This window comes from Anopheles moucheti, chromosome 3 (genome assembly GCF_943734755.1).
Source record: "Anopheles moucheti chromosome 3, idAnoMoucSN_F20_07, whole genome shotgun sequence".
In the NCBI taxonomy this organism is placed as follows: Eukaryota; Metazoa; Arthropoda; class Insecta; order Diptera; family Culicidae; genus Anopheles; species Anopheles moucheti.
The window spans coordinates 91,251,460-91,266,614 of record NC_069141.1 but is presented as its reverse complement, the minus strand read 5'-3'; the positions used below and the strand labels follow the sequence as shown (position 1 = coordinate 91,266,614).

Here is a 15,155-nt window from a genome sequence, read left to right as displayed (position 1 = left end):
ATCTTCATCGAACGAAGAACTGAGACAAATTTTGTTTTTGTATTCTTATTTACAACGTGTTAGTGCGCCACAATTTTAATAACATGTTGTTGAGTATTTTTTATACATTTTTAATCATCCACAAGTGTATTGTAACAACAGTATAAATTATATCTCTTCTATGTAACGTGGTACGTGTTTTGCAGCGACGATTAAAAGATAATGTAGAAACAGCATTCAATTGGCGGCATTGTCCTAACATCACCAATTTCAGCAATTGTGCTAATTAGTCTACACAGCATGATTAGCATCACCGTTTGTTTGGTTTTTCTTCTCGATCTTGAAGCTGCGTTTTCCTTTCATTCTAACGACCGGCTAGCTCTAATGTGACTTTGATTGTGCCTAGGTGAAAGAATTCAGATAGTAACACTTACTATAACTAAGTATTCATACGCTTCCGTTGTAAAAGGCCGTATTTGAACGAGTCTATACCAATTGCGATAAAAAAGCATTCGTTAACGGTCATTGATGTCCTCCTCCTCGAAAGTGTCATTCTCATAATCGGTATCAATCGTGTGATTGCTCTCATCCTTCCCCGTTACGACTAGTATCATCGGATGCAGAGCACTACTATCACTATTGCTCGTGCCACCATCATCATCGTGATGAAACTGTTGTTGCCGGTTTGTTTCCATTAAATCTTGTCTTATCATGACCAAATTGCATTTCGTTCGTTTCGTGGATATTGGCACTTCATCACCCTCGCTTAGCTCGTGTTGTCCGGGCTGATGATGCTGCATTTGTGTCTGATCTGATTGAACAATGCTTGAAATAATCTGTTTTTCTTTATCATAGTGCGCTAAAGAATCTACGCGTTCGCCATTTTAGTAGCGACAGATGGTCAATTATAAAGTGCACGGAATCGTGCCAGCAGTTCCGGATTCAGAAAATAAAAGATAATAGAACAGAGAGTCGAACTGTAATGAACAAATTGTGACCAGGACATGTAGAACACATATTTCAAAAGTTTGAAAACAAGTCAAACAAACATACAAATACAACTCAAACTACATAAGTCAAACTAACACCATAAGTTGCATTATACATCAAGAACCGAACAAAGATGAACATATTATTGAGGAATTGAATTTTCATCGACGTTCCTTTTTGAACCCTTGTGGAACTAAAGCTTCAGTAATACTATTGACCCAAAGCTGTAAAGCAATTGTTACTACCTTGTAATACATCTTGCTACATTTCTCTTGGCAAACGTTATCATTAGTTTACATATAACAATTTTATTCTTTACAATTATTTCCCTTTGATCATTACGATCTTGTTTTCATTCCAGACGAATTTTGAACTGCAGACGCAGTTTTAGGTCAAATTGAATTTCTTTCTTTAACACACATGTATATGCACTAAGAAAAATTGCCCATCTGCAGTGTTGGTAAACAAAAAGTCGCAATCTACGCATAAAAAGTTTGCACCAACGCATCATCGGCCAAAAAAGCTAACCTGTTTTGTAGCAAAAAAAATAATCATCAAAAATTGTGTCGTTGCAAATTGTTACGCCCCAAACTATGGCTGGGTCGGCGCAGAAGAATGCAAGCAAATGGCTGTCTCGTGGTAAAAAAGATCACAGATTCGCAGGACTTTAGAAAACTGCAGATATTTCAGTATATTAGGTAGATGCTTCAAATACACCGTATGAACGTTAACTAAAGTTCCACCTACATGTCTGCTATGTGCTACCAGGTGGAAGTTTAGATTAATTATTCAGACTATTTCTTACCCACACGCCAACGGCCCGGGTCGATCTGCCCGACGTTTACATCTTGCAATGTGGCCGCGGGTGCAATCGGTGGAGGCAGGGAAAGATCGGTAATAGCACAGCCATGGAATGGAAGCATAACCGACAGATCTGGTGCCGTCACGTTGCCCGCATCGGTAACGCTGTCCATGCTGACAACGTCATAGATCGAGCTGAAAGTGGCGAAATTTCCATCGAATATGTTGTTCTCCGATTTGGACGAAGTGAGCGAGCTGCAGGGACTGGTCGAAGAGGACGATGCAGCATAGTGCCGCGCGTCCAAAAGCACCAAATTCGAGGATGAATCGTCATAGGTACGCTTCCGTGGCAGCGTAGACTTTGTGCACAGCTGCGGTTGGATGAGCTCTTGCGAACAACAGTTTGTTGGCGTGTCGGCAGCGCTACTGCTAGTGCTGTTATCCTGACAATGAAAATGTAAATGATGATCCTCAAAGCTGCAGCAGCTACTCATGGTAGTGACGCTGCTGCTACAGCAACTATCGCCACTATTTAACATCGAGTAGGGCATCATGGTGCACATCAGCACAGAAGAAGCTGGCAATGCGAAGGATGGCGTAGTGGAGCAACTCGAGTCACACAAGGACTGACCATTGACACATTTGTTCGACTGTCTAAAGTTCTCCTCGTTGCTGATTCCCTGAAGGGACAACAGCGAAGGTGTGTTTGTGATCATCGCCGCAGAAGGAGCAGCATTCGTTGTTACGTGAACATTGCAATCAAACAGGCTGGGCTTATACACATAATCGGTTACACATACAATGGGACTAATGTTGCTGGTGGCGGGATTAGATATGGCGACCGTTTCTATGCGAGACTGCTCACCATCACCATCAGCACAGACTGCCGTAGGAATATTTACAAAGGAAGATTCGGACAGGGGACCACCACCACAGCACGAAACAACGACAGGTACAGAATGTTCGTGATACGTGACGCAAGAAGGATTGGAATTACCTGCTCTAATTACGTCGGCAACTGCGGCAGAATCCTTTGGATTGTTGTGATTGGTGGACGAAGCTGTAGATTTTGGTTCATTACTTTCGTGCAGAGACAGATTATTAATTCCTTTGGCCAACGTAGTACCAGCATGTGTATCACGTACACTGTATATTTCTGAAAAATACAAAATGTACAAATGAATTCCGTTGCTTTTTGCAGAAATGTGCTGGTAATGGATACACACCGTAAGATTGTTCTAATGGTTTCTCATCGTCGTGGGATAGAGGACAAATTTCATCGTCCTGCAATTCTTCCGGATCAACAAATGAATCATCAATGTGGGCATGAGGCTCGTCATCCTCATCATCACCTTCATCTTCATCGTCCACTAGCGATAAACTATGGGGCGACGTGGAAAGCCCGGTTTGACTAGAATAAATCTGCCCGTTGTAGTATTTCTCCGGGTTCACCTCATATGGCTCGCATGGCACAATCTGGGCAAAGTTGAACGCACTTGGATTAATGTCTTGAGTCAACCACTCGGTACCGATTAATTGTTTCATCGTTATTCGTGTTTTTGGATTTTTGTCGAGCAGCGCCAGCAAAACGTACTCCAACTCGGGACTGATCTCCTGCGGTATGATTAATTCCGACTTGAGCGTTTCTTCGATATCCAGGAAGGGATTTTCGAAAAACATAAGCACGTATAGCGTCACTCCTAACGACCACATTTCCAGCTCCGGTCCAGCATACTTATTACCCGCCAACACCTCGGGACTGCAGTACTCCGTCGTACCATAGAAGGTGGAGAACAGTTTGCCTTCCTGCATAAACGTGGCCGACCCAAAGTCAATGAGCTTCACGTGGAAATGCTGATCGATTATAATGTTTTCATCCTTGATATCACGGTGCAAAATGTTCAGCGAGTGCAGATAATCGACCGCGTTAGCGATCTGGCGAAAAATGTAACAGCCGAGCTTTTCCGTCAGCGCTGGCCGTCGGTCGATAAACTCGAACAGATCCATTCCCGAGCCGTGCACCTCCATGACGAGCTGGAAGAATTTCTCGTTTTCAAACACATCGAACACAGTCACGATGTTGGGATGCTTCACGTGCGTCAGTAGATATATCTCCATCGGAATCTCCTTCTTATCCTCAGTGGCGATCATAAAATTGGAGCACAGTTTCTCTTTCAGTATAAACTTCGATATCACCAACAGTCGGTCCGTGTTGCGGTAGCTTAGCTTCACATACCCGTAAGCCCCTTTACCGATCTGCTTTATCGTTGTGTAGTGTTTGTTGTACTCTCCGAACACTTGCTCTTCTTCACATTGTGATACCAGCGAGACAGAATTCGGTCGGCTTTGACCTGCAGCAATTGTAGCTGCCGCCGCGTTTGTGCTCTTCCCTGGTTGGCCCAGTGAGTTATCGATCGTGCTGGTAATGCTGTTAAAAGTAAGCGTGACGTTTGCCTCCTCCAGATTGTTATATGACGATTCGGGATCTCGGCTTATCCAAATGCAATACACCTTACGACCGCAGGGAAGCATCTGGCTGGAGATGGTGTAAATAATATCAATCACATTCCCATCATAATGGATCGCTTCCCCGCGGTATTTTCCATCCACATAAGACATTCGCTTTGCAGAAATTCCCATCTGTCGGATTAAATCGTTAATACCTCCGGCCGAATGCCGTTTGTGCTGATCCGGTGTGGAAGTCACAAGCGAACCTGCTCCTCCTTTGGCAAGTTCGTACGGTTTGATGAATCGAGGGGTGACCATAACCGGAGGCGCACTGGCCGGTGTGCTGTCCTTCATCAGGGCCACATTTATGTCCTCCGAGGTGTACAGAGGACTTTTAGTGACGTTGATTGACACGTTTTTCGAATTTAACAAATTCATACATAAGGAATTTTCGTTGACTGGCGTGAGCAAATCGCTTTCCGATAAATTAACATATTCTTCCGATGCTAAGACACTATTAAACTTGTTCGCTACCTCTTCGGCAGCTACCAACGCGTTAGATGCTGATACACTATGTGATACTGATGCATTGTTGGCGGATGGTGTAATGGATCCCGATACTGCTAGGGGCGTCTGCGCTAATGAAGAAGTGCACGGCTGAAACAATAGTAAATCGATCATTAACTATATAGAAGCTCTCGATACCGCTACTACCGAACACGTTCTTACCTTTAAGGCATGGGAGTTTTGTGCGTTTGATACGTTTGCAAAGTTTCGATTATTTTCACTATTGTCCTCTACGTAGATAATCTTTTCCGAGGTTACCACAATACTGTATTGGTTTCCAGGCTCGTCGGTAGTACAATCGCTAGCAATACAAATCGCTTGTTCAACATCCGGACCGTCCCGTACCGTTGATCCACCGGGTTGCGTGCTCGTTACAGCAATCGCACTACTGTTGAATGATCGTTTCCCGGTGTGTGAGACGTTCGTAAAATCCAGACATACCTTGCGCGGCTCCAAAACAGGACTAGCATTATCGCAATGGGATGTTTGTATATCATTTAGAGCACTTTGTAGAAATTCTCCCTTGTTATTCTCCAGTTCCACATGATCCGTTTCCGTTTCCGATTCGTCGTTGTCAAGAGAGGACAGCGTAGCGTTTCGACTTCTAGTCAAACAATCGGTTTCTTGCCCAAAGTTAGGTATCAGTTTCGTGATGTGCTCTCCGATCGTTTTGCTCTGCGGGATGCCGAACATTAGCATTGAAAAGTGATGGTTGCACGATTCTATTACGGAGTTTTCATCGATAACCAGTAACCCGGACAAATTGGTGTATACCCAAATGGTGACCATGTATAGTAAAGCGTTCGGGTTGGACAGCCCACTGTCCGTGGTGTCGGTGCCGGTTTCATGGTGCGAAATCATCAAACACAATGGAAAGGAAACGCCATCCTGAGTTTTTCCGGTTGCCTTCTGTTTTCTGATATGCTTCGCTATAAGACTCGAGTCCGGATCTGGTAACTGGATGGCCGGTATTAGAAGCGTGACATCCATTCCACCAAATTTATCAATCGAATCCAGCTGGAAAAGCATCAAGGCCTCATTGTCGGCGGACACAATGTACCCGTTCTGATCGATCACCACTAGGGCTATTCGTCGTTCCACTGGTTCAGCCACAGCCAGACATCTCTGCCCTTCGGTGTCGATCTGCCGAACCCACAGTGAAACGGCTACATTCTTGTCGTATTTCGTGCACAGCTCGACCACTTTTCCGCTTAAGATAATCACCGTCCCATCCTCACTGTTCAGCTGACCTTCTGCCAACGCCGACACGTGCATCTTATTTTTGTTCAAGAGCAAATTGGTAAACTCCATCTCGCACAGTTCCTTCGAATTGTATCCTAGCAGCTCGCAGGCATTTCGATTCACAATCAGTATGCGGGACGTCTTCGAGTCGATGGTAAAGACAGCCTTGTTCGGGTTAATATCACTTTTTGGAAGCCGCCCAATCGATTCCGATGTGGATGCAATGTAAGAATTGTTATACGGTGACGCTACACCGTGCGGATAGCAGCTTCCCTTCGGACGGAAAGCCGTGAATCTAACACCATTGGAGCCGTCCACGCGGACCCGATCCATGTTTGCCATTGAGTGCCAGCTCAGCCGTACCGATGAATTTATTTTACCTACCAACGAAGCTCTACTGAGCTGTCCTCCACCGTATCTGATGCTCCTTCTTCCAATACGCGGAAAACTTTGGTTTGCCTCAAACGAGTTACACAAAGTATTAGGCCCCGGAATAAAAATGGAGATTTGTCTAGAAATACACCGTAGCATAAAAAAAAACATATCACCGCATGCCCTGCACAAAAACTCACCTTAATTCGCTTAACGGTGTGAATGCATTGTACGGCTTGAGTTTAGAAGATGATTCAGGTCTAGAAAATCCCTCACTTGGACGGCACCGACGGAATGCAGTACGTTTTTTGCTAGTTGTACAGTTTATGTTCAGCAGTTGCTTGTTTCCTCTGCTGCATCGTGTTGATTCATTTCGCACTTCTTTCCCACTGTCTTCCGTGTGAATGCTGCAACTGGATAGTTAAGAAAACATGCCTCTGTACTCGTCTACATTTTCGTTTCGAAGTGTGTTCGCTGGTATATAGCACAATCGACTCAAAACGTTCCTGAACTCGAATAACATCGATGTGAGGAAACAATGACAGTTGATGTGAAATCGAAAATCGATATGTCCCAACATATCACCATTGCGCATGTACTGTGCAATGATGCATTTCGGGTTACAAGCGTGTAACGGATACGTACGTGTTTCATGTGTTTACTTTTACTCACCTGTCCATTGTACAACGTCGTGTCCTTGCTTGACTACATTAACCAAATGCAATCGCACTCCGGTTAGTGTTCAATCTTTATCTGGGGAATGCTTCCTTGTGCCTGTAGTTCGTTGCAAATTTATAACTTTGGAAAGATGCGGATGTATAGTTCCGCACCATTGCACGTACGTTGCCGATAGCTGCTAGAAAGGCTGAATGATTAAAACTTTAAACATTAAAACTTTGTGATAAGAACGGATACGGTTGCTTACAAACAATTTTTACCGCCAAATTAAAGTTTTCGGACAAACAGTTTGAATTCTACTGTCACTTGTCAGGCGTCATTTTGAGCTGTCATCGCATTGTTTATGTCGATCTTCCCTTAGCATTTGTTTGGTGCCCGCAAAGTGTACCCTACGAGGTTACAGTGACGATAGAAAATTTCTCCCACAAACGTACTATCCAATATTAATATTGCTTCCAGCGTGTAATGGCAAATTTTCCACCGGTCAACTCAAGAGTTTATGTTGGAGGTTTGGGCGAACAGGTGAAATTGGAAGAATTTGAAGAACTTTTCAAAGACTTCAAGCCGTACCAAGATTTAACGCTCTTGCGCGGTTTTGGTTTCATACAATTCCACAACGAACAAGCGGCACAAGCCGCCATAAAAGCTATGAATGGAAAAATGTTCAACGGACGGAAGCTAATGGTGAAGGTGGCCAACGATAACCGTGCGAAAAAGGGACTGCTACCCCGGGGAGCTGCAGCTCCGAATGCGAAAACAAACAACACTCCGGCAGCCCCTGGCCGGGACCGTTCGCCTGTTGAAATGTTACATGCGCTCAAACGCGGATATCTTCCATTGCAGTACAGCGTTGCTGATTTGAGTAGCGTATACCCGGAAACACCGATCGGCCAGGCTCCGCTGCGAGGAATCGAGAGCAATGATTGTGAAATCATAGTCGTAAACAAAGAGCTGACGTTAGTAATTTATTCAGTTGTTAGTCCTACAGCATCTTCCTTATACTAACTGGTACTCTCCCGTTACATTCCACTGCAGGCCGTATGCCGAGCTTATTGAGGCACGTTTGAAACGTGCGGGTTTGAGTGTCGATCTACTGTTTCCCAACAATGATGTTCCAATTGGCAAAGTGCTGGCAAACAGAGCATCGCAAGGTACATACTACTGCATAGTCATTACGCCGGAAAATCAAGAGCGTAACAGCATCACCGTAAATGTTCTGCACGGTATTCCTGCAGAACATCGTAACATGCCTACGGATGATGCTATCAATTTCGTTATAAAGAATTTTAATGAAAAGATAAGACACGAACACAAGCCTCACAGTGTGTCTGCTTACCACCACGCGGCACCGGTAACGTCCCCACCATCCCAGCCCAGACCAATGCAGGCAGAACCGCCACAAACACAGGACAAGCACCCTGAAGCGGTACAAAACATGATCAACCTATTAGCCGCAAACCGTCCACTGACCGTGTTGCAATACGAAAGACTGATCAAGTATCTCACCGAACGAAAGGAGCTACAGATAAGGCTGGAACTAGGCGAGGATGTAGATAGTTCGACCGCAAGTTCATTAATACCTCCAATTATAACGCCTGCTGTTCCGGCAAAGAGCAAACAGGAAACGGAACGCGAACTTCAAAAGAAAATACTGGACATAATGAACAAGCCATCCATTATAGGCGCTGCGAAGTTGGCAGCTTCAACCGACAACATGAACAATGAAAGCCGGGTGAATTCAAATTTTCTACCGACATCCCGACTCCTTCACGATCCAAAAGTACAGCGCGCTCTTGACTCTCTGCTACAAAGTCAGCTGCTTACGAATGTTGGATTCAAAATGTAAGCAGAATTACTATTTCCCTAGCGCTAATGCATTCTTACCCCAGATAATTGTTTATCGGGAAAGTATTTAAAACGTTAACCAATAAAGCGTTTTATTTCTTTCGCATCGAATCGAGAGAGCTGTAAGTTTTTTTTCCATTAAATCATTGATAAAATTTGCTTTGCTCGTATCGCATGAACAGCAACACCTATTAGAAGCTCGTTATGCAAAATGCAGCTGAATATAAAATATAACAACACAATTAATCTCCAACTTTAGTTCAATGTTTTTATTTGATCTTTCATACAGCAAATTGAATATAAGTGTGCAGCCCACCTCAGCCGTCATCAAAAACATCGCGTAGGGATGTTTACAAGATGTTTCTGTTTCCGTTGTATATTCTGTTCTTTCTGTTACTATAACAAAGGGCTAAATAATAATTACGATAAACGGCATTGTTGCTATATTTAGTAATGGCAGCATAACATGAGCATAATTAAATGCATATGCGCGTAAACATTGACTTGAAAAAAACGGTAAAAACATAGTCAATTACAGCTGTCAGTTTTCGTTTGACAGATATCAAATAAGCAAGCGAGGGGAGTTTGCACTTCCTAGAAGAGAAAAACTAAATTTTTTAGATGAAATCAAAGGCCAATGTAAATAAAAATCCCACTAGAATCTAAAACGACTATCTGTGCATCGTACTTTAAGTGTTTTCGGTCGTGTGATTATCGCAAACATGCGCAACCGTAGAAAATAACATGCAATATCTAGTGAGTAAACGCAGGAACTGGTAGGAAAAATAAGAAGAAATATCTTTTTGGTTGAGTGAAAAATTTGTATACAAAAATGTACAATCAGAAGGACATTGCATTCTAGTTACGGCGTCGTATAATGAATGGTTTACTGTGTATACGCTTCATAAACAAATACGAAATCTTCTTTCCCATCTTGTTTCAATACGCGCTTCCAGTTTGCCTGTGGTTCCTAGGGAAGTCATCAAAAATCTGCTCCAAGCCCAAAGAAATCAGATAAACAGATCCGGATAGGAAACGGACGGAAGTGTAACGAAGAGAACGGAAATCATCAAAAAATACACACTGGATGAAATGTCCCGAACGCTGCGCTAGGCGTAGTACACCAGACGGTACTGCTATTACTACTGCGATTTATGAGCCAGACTTGAAACCAAAGAAGCTGGACGTGCGACAACCGTACATACCGTGAACATCCAGTTGATTCCCGGACGAAACCAGCCACATAAACCAACAACAAAGGAGTGCGACTATTGAAATTGTAATGATTGTCCAGGAACCAGTGCAGGTAAAGCCTACTATGGTAGTTTGTGCTGATGCGCCTTTGTTATTCCTCTAATGAGGTTACAAAACAAATCGAAGCTTCGTGAAAAATCAATCATTCTTTATTAATAGACTAGCGCGCATCACAGATGATCCTTCCTGGGTTCCTGCGATGTAAACCAATTGGTTATACTCCGAATTACATTCCAAAACTTTTTGAAGTGAACAATTTTACAACGTCTCGTATAGTCTGATGTGTTGTATATGTACATTGATAGAAACTCATTATTTCTTCATTATCCACTCCATTCCAGGCCGCAATATGGCACTGCCTAAACCATTACCATTATCAGGATGCTACATTTCTTGCTGAAAGACTCTGTGCGGAAGGTAAATAAAGATTGGAACTCGATTCGATTAGAAACTCTAATAAATAAATGATCTCTATTCCAGTTGATTCTGAGGAGAGCGTTTTTCTACTTGCCACATGTTATTACCGCGCGGGGCAAAAGCATCTGGCACATTGGTTACTTTCTAAGAAAAGCGTTCGTTCGACTCAATGCCGTTTTCTTCTCTCAAAATGCGCCTTTGATTTGAAAAAGTAAGTGACCCCTTGTGGATTAGTAACAGTTGAGATGTTGACTATGTTCTTCCCGCCTCCATTTGTAGATACTCGGAAGCAGAAAATGCGCTGATAAACGACGACCATCTCAGACCTAAGCACTTGGATGAGATTGTTAAGGAGTTTGGCGATATTGCGTGTTTCGCGTTAGAGTTGGTTTCAAAAATTTGCCTAAAGACTGAACGATCTAAGCTTGCAAACGATGCCAGTCGAAGAGCGATCAAGTTGAATCCTTTCCTGTGGCAAGCGTTCGCTGATCTATGCAGCAGGGGCGAAAAACCGGATCCCGATGGTGTGTTTCAGCTGACCAGCACTGACATCTTCCAAACCAGTCAAGCACATCATTACAGCTCGATCGTATGGTTTGGTGGAACGAATGGCTTTCACCATGGACCATTGATAGATTCCTCGGCAGGCGCCAATGAAAGTTTGGATCAGATAGGTGAAAATATCGATAATCCTTCAACCCCGGTTGATCAATGCTTCACGCAAATCATTAACACACCGAACAATCACCATCCACCTGGAGCGCTACCTAGCATGGGGCTCGGAAATGCTCCGTATGTTCCTCAACAGCATAACCTGAATTACTCGTACTATAACAGTTCTGTCGGATCGATACGCTTCGGCAGTGGGGCCAATCCAAACGCGGGCGACCAGACGCCAACACACGTATTCACGGAACATAACACACCATTCCGTAAGCAACAGTTTAAGTATCTCTCAACAATAAGTCCCTCGACGCCAAGTTTTGGCGTGCTACCGATCATACACACACCCAATGAACCGATAGCGTTTCTTATGACACCTTCTCCACAACTGGTGCCAACGGGCACGCCTGTCGGACAAACTGGAACGACCGCATTGATACAGCAGCAAGGCTCGCAGGTAATGCAATTTGCTACCGGCATGCAACAAACGCCACAGCAGCAAAGCCAAGGTATCATTGGCGACGGCACATTAGCAGATCAGCACGCTGTAGCACCGAATCGGAAGATTGCACTGCTAAGTAGTAACAAAAAAATGCGACGCCATCACCATAACAACCTAGGCACCATGGGGAACATTATCAATCGCAAACACGACTCGCCTCATCATCCTCAGCAGGCGGCTATTCAGCTGCTGCAGCAACAGAGCACCAACACCAAACCTATCGTATTCAGTCAAACCGGAAATCAATTGACCACCACACCACGTACACCGATCACTACCGGTGGACCACTACAACATGGCCCGAACGTAAGACGTAGCTCACGTTTATTTAGCAACAGCAATTCGGTGAAAGAGAACGCCAAAAGTCCACAAATAAATAACAAATTCGTAGCGCCAAGATCGCCACCTCGAAGGACGAAGCAGCGTATTTCCAAGACGATCAACAGTAATGTCACAACGTTGCTAGAGAACATACCGGAAAAGAAGTCGTCCGTGTGTGGCCCTGGTGGAGATGCATCGGTGAAGGAGAAAATCGAAACCATTACTTCCACCGTCAACAACGACGCCACACCACTGCTAAATGAAAAAGTCATGATAAATAATAACATAAACAGCGCTCAGAAGATGGCCCAACAGGTGCTGCAGCTGAAGAAGCAAAGTGCGGATGGGTTGATGACGCTGTTGCGTGAGCTAGCCCATGGTTATCTCCGGTTGCAGAACTACGAATGTGAGAAAGCAATCGAGCACTTTTCCAACGTTCCACTGCATCATCACGAAAGCAGTTGGGTCAAAAGCATGATAGCGCTAGCCTACCATGAGATGCGCGACTACGAGTCTGCGGTTCACATTTTCCACGATATTCACGAACGCGAACCGTACCGACTGCAGTACATGGAAATCTACAGCACCGATCTGTGGCACCTGCAGAAGGACGTAGTGCTGTCGTCGCTGGCACAAGATCTGATGGCCCAGGACAAAACTTCGCCTATCACCTGGTGCGTGGCGGGCAACTGTTTCTCGGCGCACAAGGAACACGAAACGGCGATCAAGTTCTTCTTCCGTGCAATACAGGTTGACGAAGACTTTGCCTACAGTTACGCCCTGCTGGGGCACGAGCTGGTGATGACGGAGGAACTGGAAAAGGCCCTTTCCATGTACAGGCTAGCTGTACTGCACGATCCGCGACATTACAACGCCTGGTTTGGCATCGGTACAGTATTTTGCAAACAGGAGCGCCATGAGCTAGCGGAACTTCACTACCGGAGAGCGTTACAGATCAATCCGCGCAATTCGGTCATCATGGTGCACATAGCCGTGATGCAGTTCTTTCTAAGAAAAACCGATCTAGCCATCAGGACGCTGAATGCCGCAATCGCACTCGATCCACGAAACCCTCAGTGCAAATTCCAGCGCGGTTCAATGTTTTTCATGATGGGGCGTTATCACGAGGCACTCAAGGAGCTGGATGAGCTGAAGCAAATCGTGCCAAAGGAAGCGATGGTATACTATCTGATGGGCAAAATTCACAAAAAGTTAGGCAACGTTGATCTGGCACTGATGCATCTTAGTTGGGCTACAGATCTGGGTTCGAAGGGTGCGAACAATCAGATAAAGGACAATTTTGACTCCATCATCCGGACGCCCGACGGCGATGGCGGGATGGAAGGTGATGGTGGGCAGGCGGGAGAATCAAGCAGAGCGGGAGATTCCACCGGCACTGGTGCAACCGGTAGCGGAGGCACAGCGCACGGAGACGGGGACGGTGTGAACGACAAAATTGGCAGCGTTGGTAGCCTTGATCCGGAAGCGGGCAGTAGCAGTATCGATCCTGATTATTCGCTGGGTATCGAGCAGGTATCTAGTGACGATTCAACCGCTGCAGTCAGTATGCGTAATGAGTCGTTAGACATAATAGCAAACAATTTCTACGACAGCGACAGCTATTAGCCAAATGAACTCCCATTGGCGACAATGAATCGGCGCTCGTCTATGTGAACTGGTCGCACATAAGAATCAAAGCAGTCCTTCTACCGCACTCGTTGTCGTGATACGAGACCATACGAGCGCGCAAGTCAGTTGGTCACAGTCAGTCAATCACACGCTTCAGTAGCTGCCTCAACATGCGTGAGATCAAATGTCGAATAATAAGCTTCGTACATGATACAATTTTTCTCGTCTCTTCTGATATGCCTTTCTCCCCTTAACTCTGGTTTATCACAAGGAATCTGTGTTTCTCTTTGATAATCTATGGTTCATGTAATTATGTGTCAGGTTGAATCGTTTATAATTGCGCCCTTTTTTGTTATTCCATTATACGCCTAAGTAGCAGTTTATTTTGAATTCATTTTATGGAAACCCACCAAACAAAAAAAGAAGAAGAATAAAGAACAGGAAACAGCAGAGCATACAAATAATATGACTCAGACGTTCATGGCTTAGTGATGTTCTATATGCTTATAGAGGAATAGACTTTCGTAGATTCGACGGCGGGTATAGAGATTCGTAGTCGCACTCACCTTTCTAGGCTGAGATGGGCCTGACAACATCGTCCCAAACAACGTATCGGATTGCAGCTAAGCAAGTAAGCAAGTTTGAATCATAATTTCCTATTTGTTCTTGTGATTTATTCTCTACCAATACTGAAATTCTGTCAACGGTTATATTTACTCTTATAGAAACATTTTAACTGCCTCGAAAACCAAACGAACAAAGCTATAATACATCGAATATTGCTATCGGAACAGGATATGGTATCGTGAATCGGGCTCTGTGTGTAAATATTGTGGAGCAAAACGAAACCTTACGACATGTTTCCATTTGTTAAAGTCTATAGCAAAAGGGAGGAACGAAAGCCAGTGCACAACCGTTATTTATCGGCAAGTTGAACGCACCTGAGAATTTTATTACCATATCTTGAAATAGCCGAAAACTTTCTACGGGTGTAACCGAGGGAGAAAAGAGAAGAAAAGAATTCTCAACCTCAAACAACCATGCAGAAGAATGTGTTTAAGCAATGAGTGAAATAATTCAAGGGAAAGATCAAGAAGATCATTCAAGAGACAGCCCTTTACCCTTGATGGGGGCACATCGTAAGCGAAGGTTTTTATGATCTGCACGTGTGCAACGTCGAGAAGCAAGCGAAGAACAAGCAAGTGTTAAGCCACGAAGATGTTAAACACATAAGAAAGTTAACAACATCTCCAATCCCGGTTGAACATGCGAAGGAGCAGGCGAAGCAACACAGAAAGAAAAGGCCGCCCGAAAACCAAAGCCTTCATATCTTTTGCTCAGGTGAAGTGATTGAAAAAGGCAGAACAGGATTCCGGTCATGCAAGGTCATAGCCATCATGGCGGGTTTTGGATGGTGGTAACGAACAAAACATACCTTTAATGCAAT

The 15,155-nt window shown here is 44.3% G+C and overlaps 3 protein-coding genes across 3 annotated transcripts; 2 read left to right on the top strand and 1 right to left on the bottom strand.

Moving 5' to 3' along the window:
• Window positions 1-29: 29 nt before the first annotated feature.
• LOC128303128 (PAS domain-containing serine/threonine-protein kinase) lies at window positions 30-7,079 on the bottom strand. Its single transcript, XM_053039986.1, has 6 exons — window positions 7,072-7,079; window positions 6,600-6,815; window positions 4,948-6,538; window positions 2,997-4,875; window positions 2,768-2,926; window positions 30-847 (listed from the first exon to the last, which is right to left on the bottom strand). The coding sequence occupies exons 1-6, from the start codon at window positions 7,077-7,079 to the stop codon at window positions 495-497; spliced, it is 4,206 nt and encodes a 1,401-aa protein (XP_052895946.1). The 3' UTR covers window positions 30-494.
• Window positions 7,080-7,486: 407 nt separating this feature from the next.
• Window positions 7,487-9,048, top strand: LOC128304083 (nuclear receptor coactivator 5). The gene is made up of 2 exons (XM_053041215.1): window positions 7,487-8,033; window positions 8,113-9,048. Exons 1-2 carry the CDS (start codon window positions 7,543-7,545, stop codon window positions 8,921-8,923), a joined length of 1,302 nt encoding a protein of 433 aa, XP_052897175.1. The 5' UTR covers window positions 7,487-7,542; the 3' UTR covers window positions 8,924-9,048.
• Window positions 9,049-9,491: 443 nt separating this feature from the next.
• On the top strand, window positions 9,492-14,175 carry LOC128300790 (cell division cycle protein 27 homolog). Its single transcript, XM_053036981.1, has 5 exons — window positions 9,492-9,678; window positions 9,879-10,228; window positions 10,518-10,593; window positions 10,657-10,804; window positions 10,873-14,175. The coding sequence occupies exons 2-5, from the start codon at window positions 10,205-10,207 to the stop codon at window positions 13,703-13,705; spliced, it is 3,081 nt and encodes a 1,026-aa protein (XP_052892941.1). The 5' UTR covers window positions 9,492-9,678; window positions 9,879-10,204; the 3' UTR covers window positions 13,706-14,175.
• Window positions 14,176-15,155: the final 980 nt, after the last annotated feature.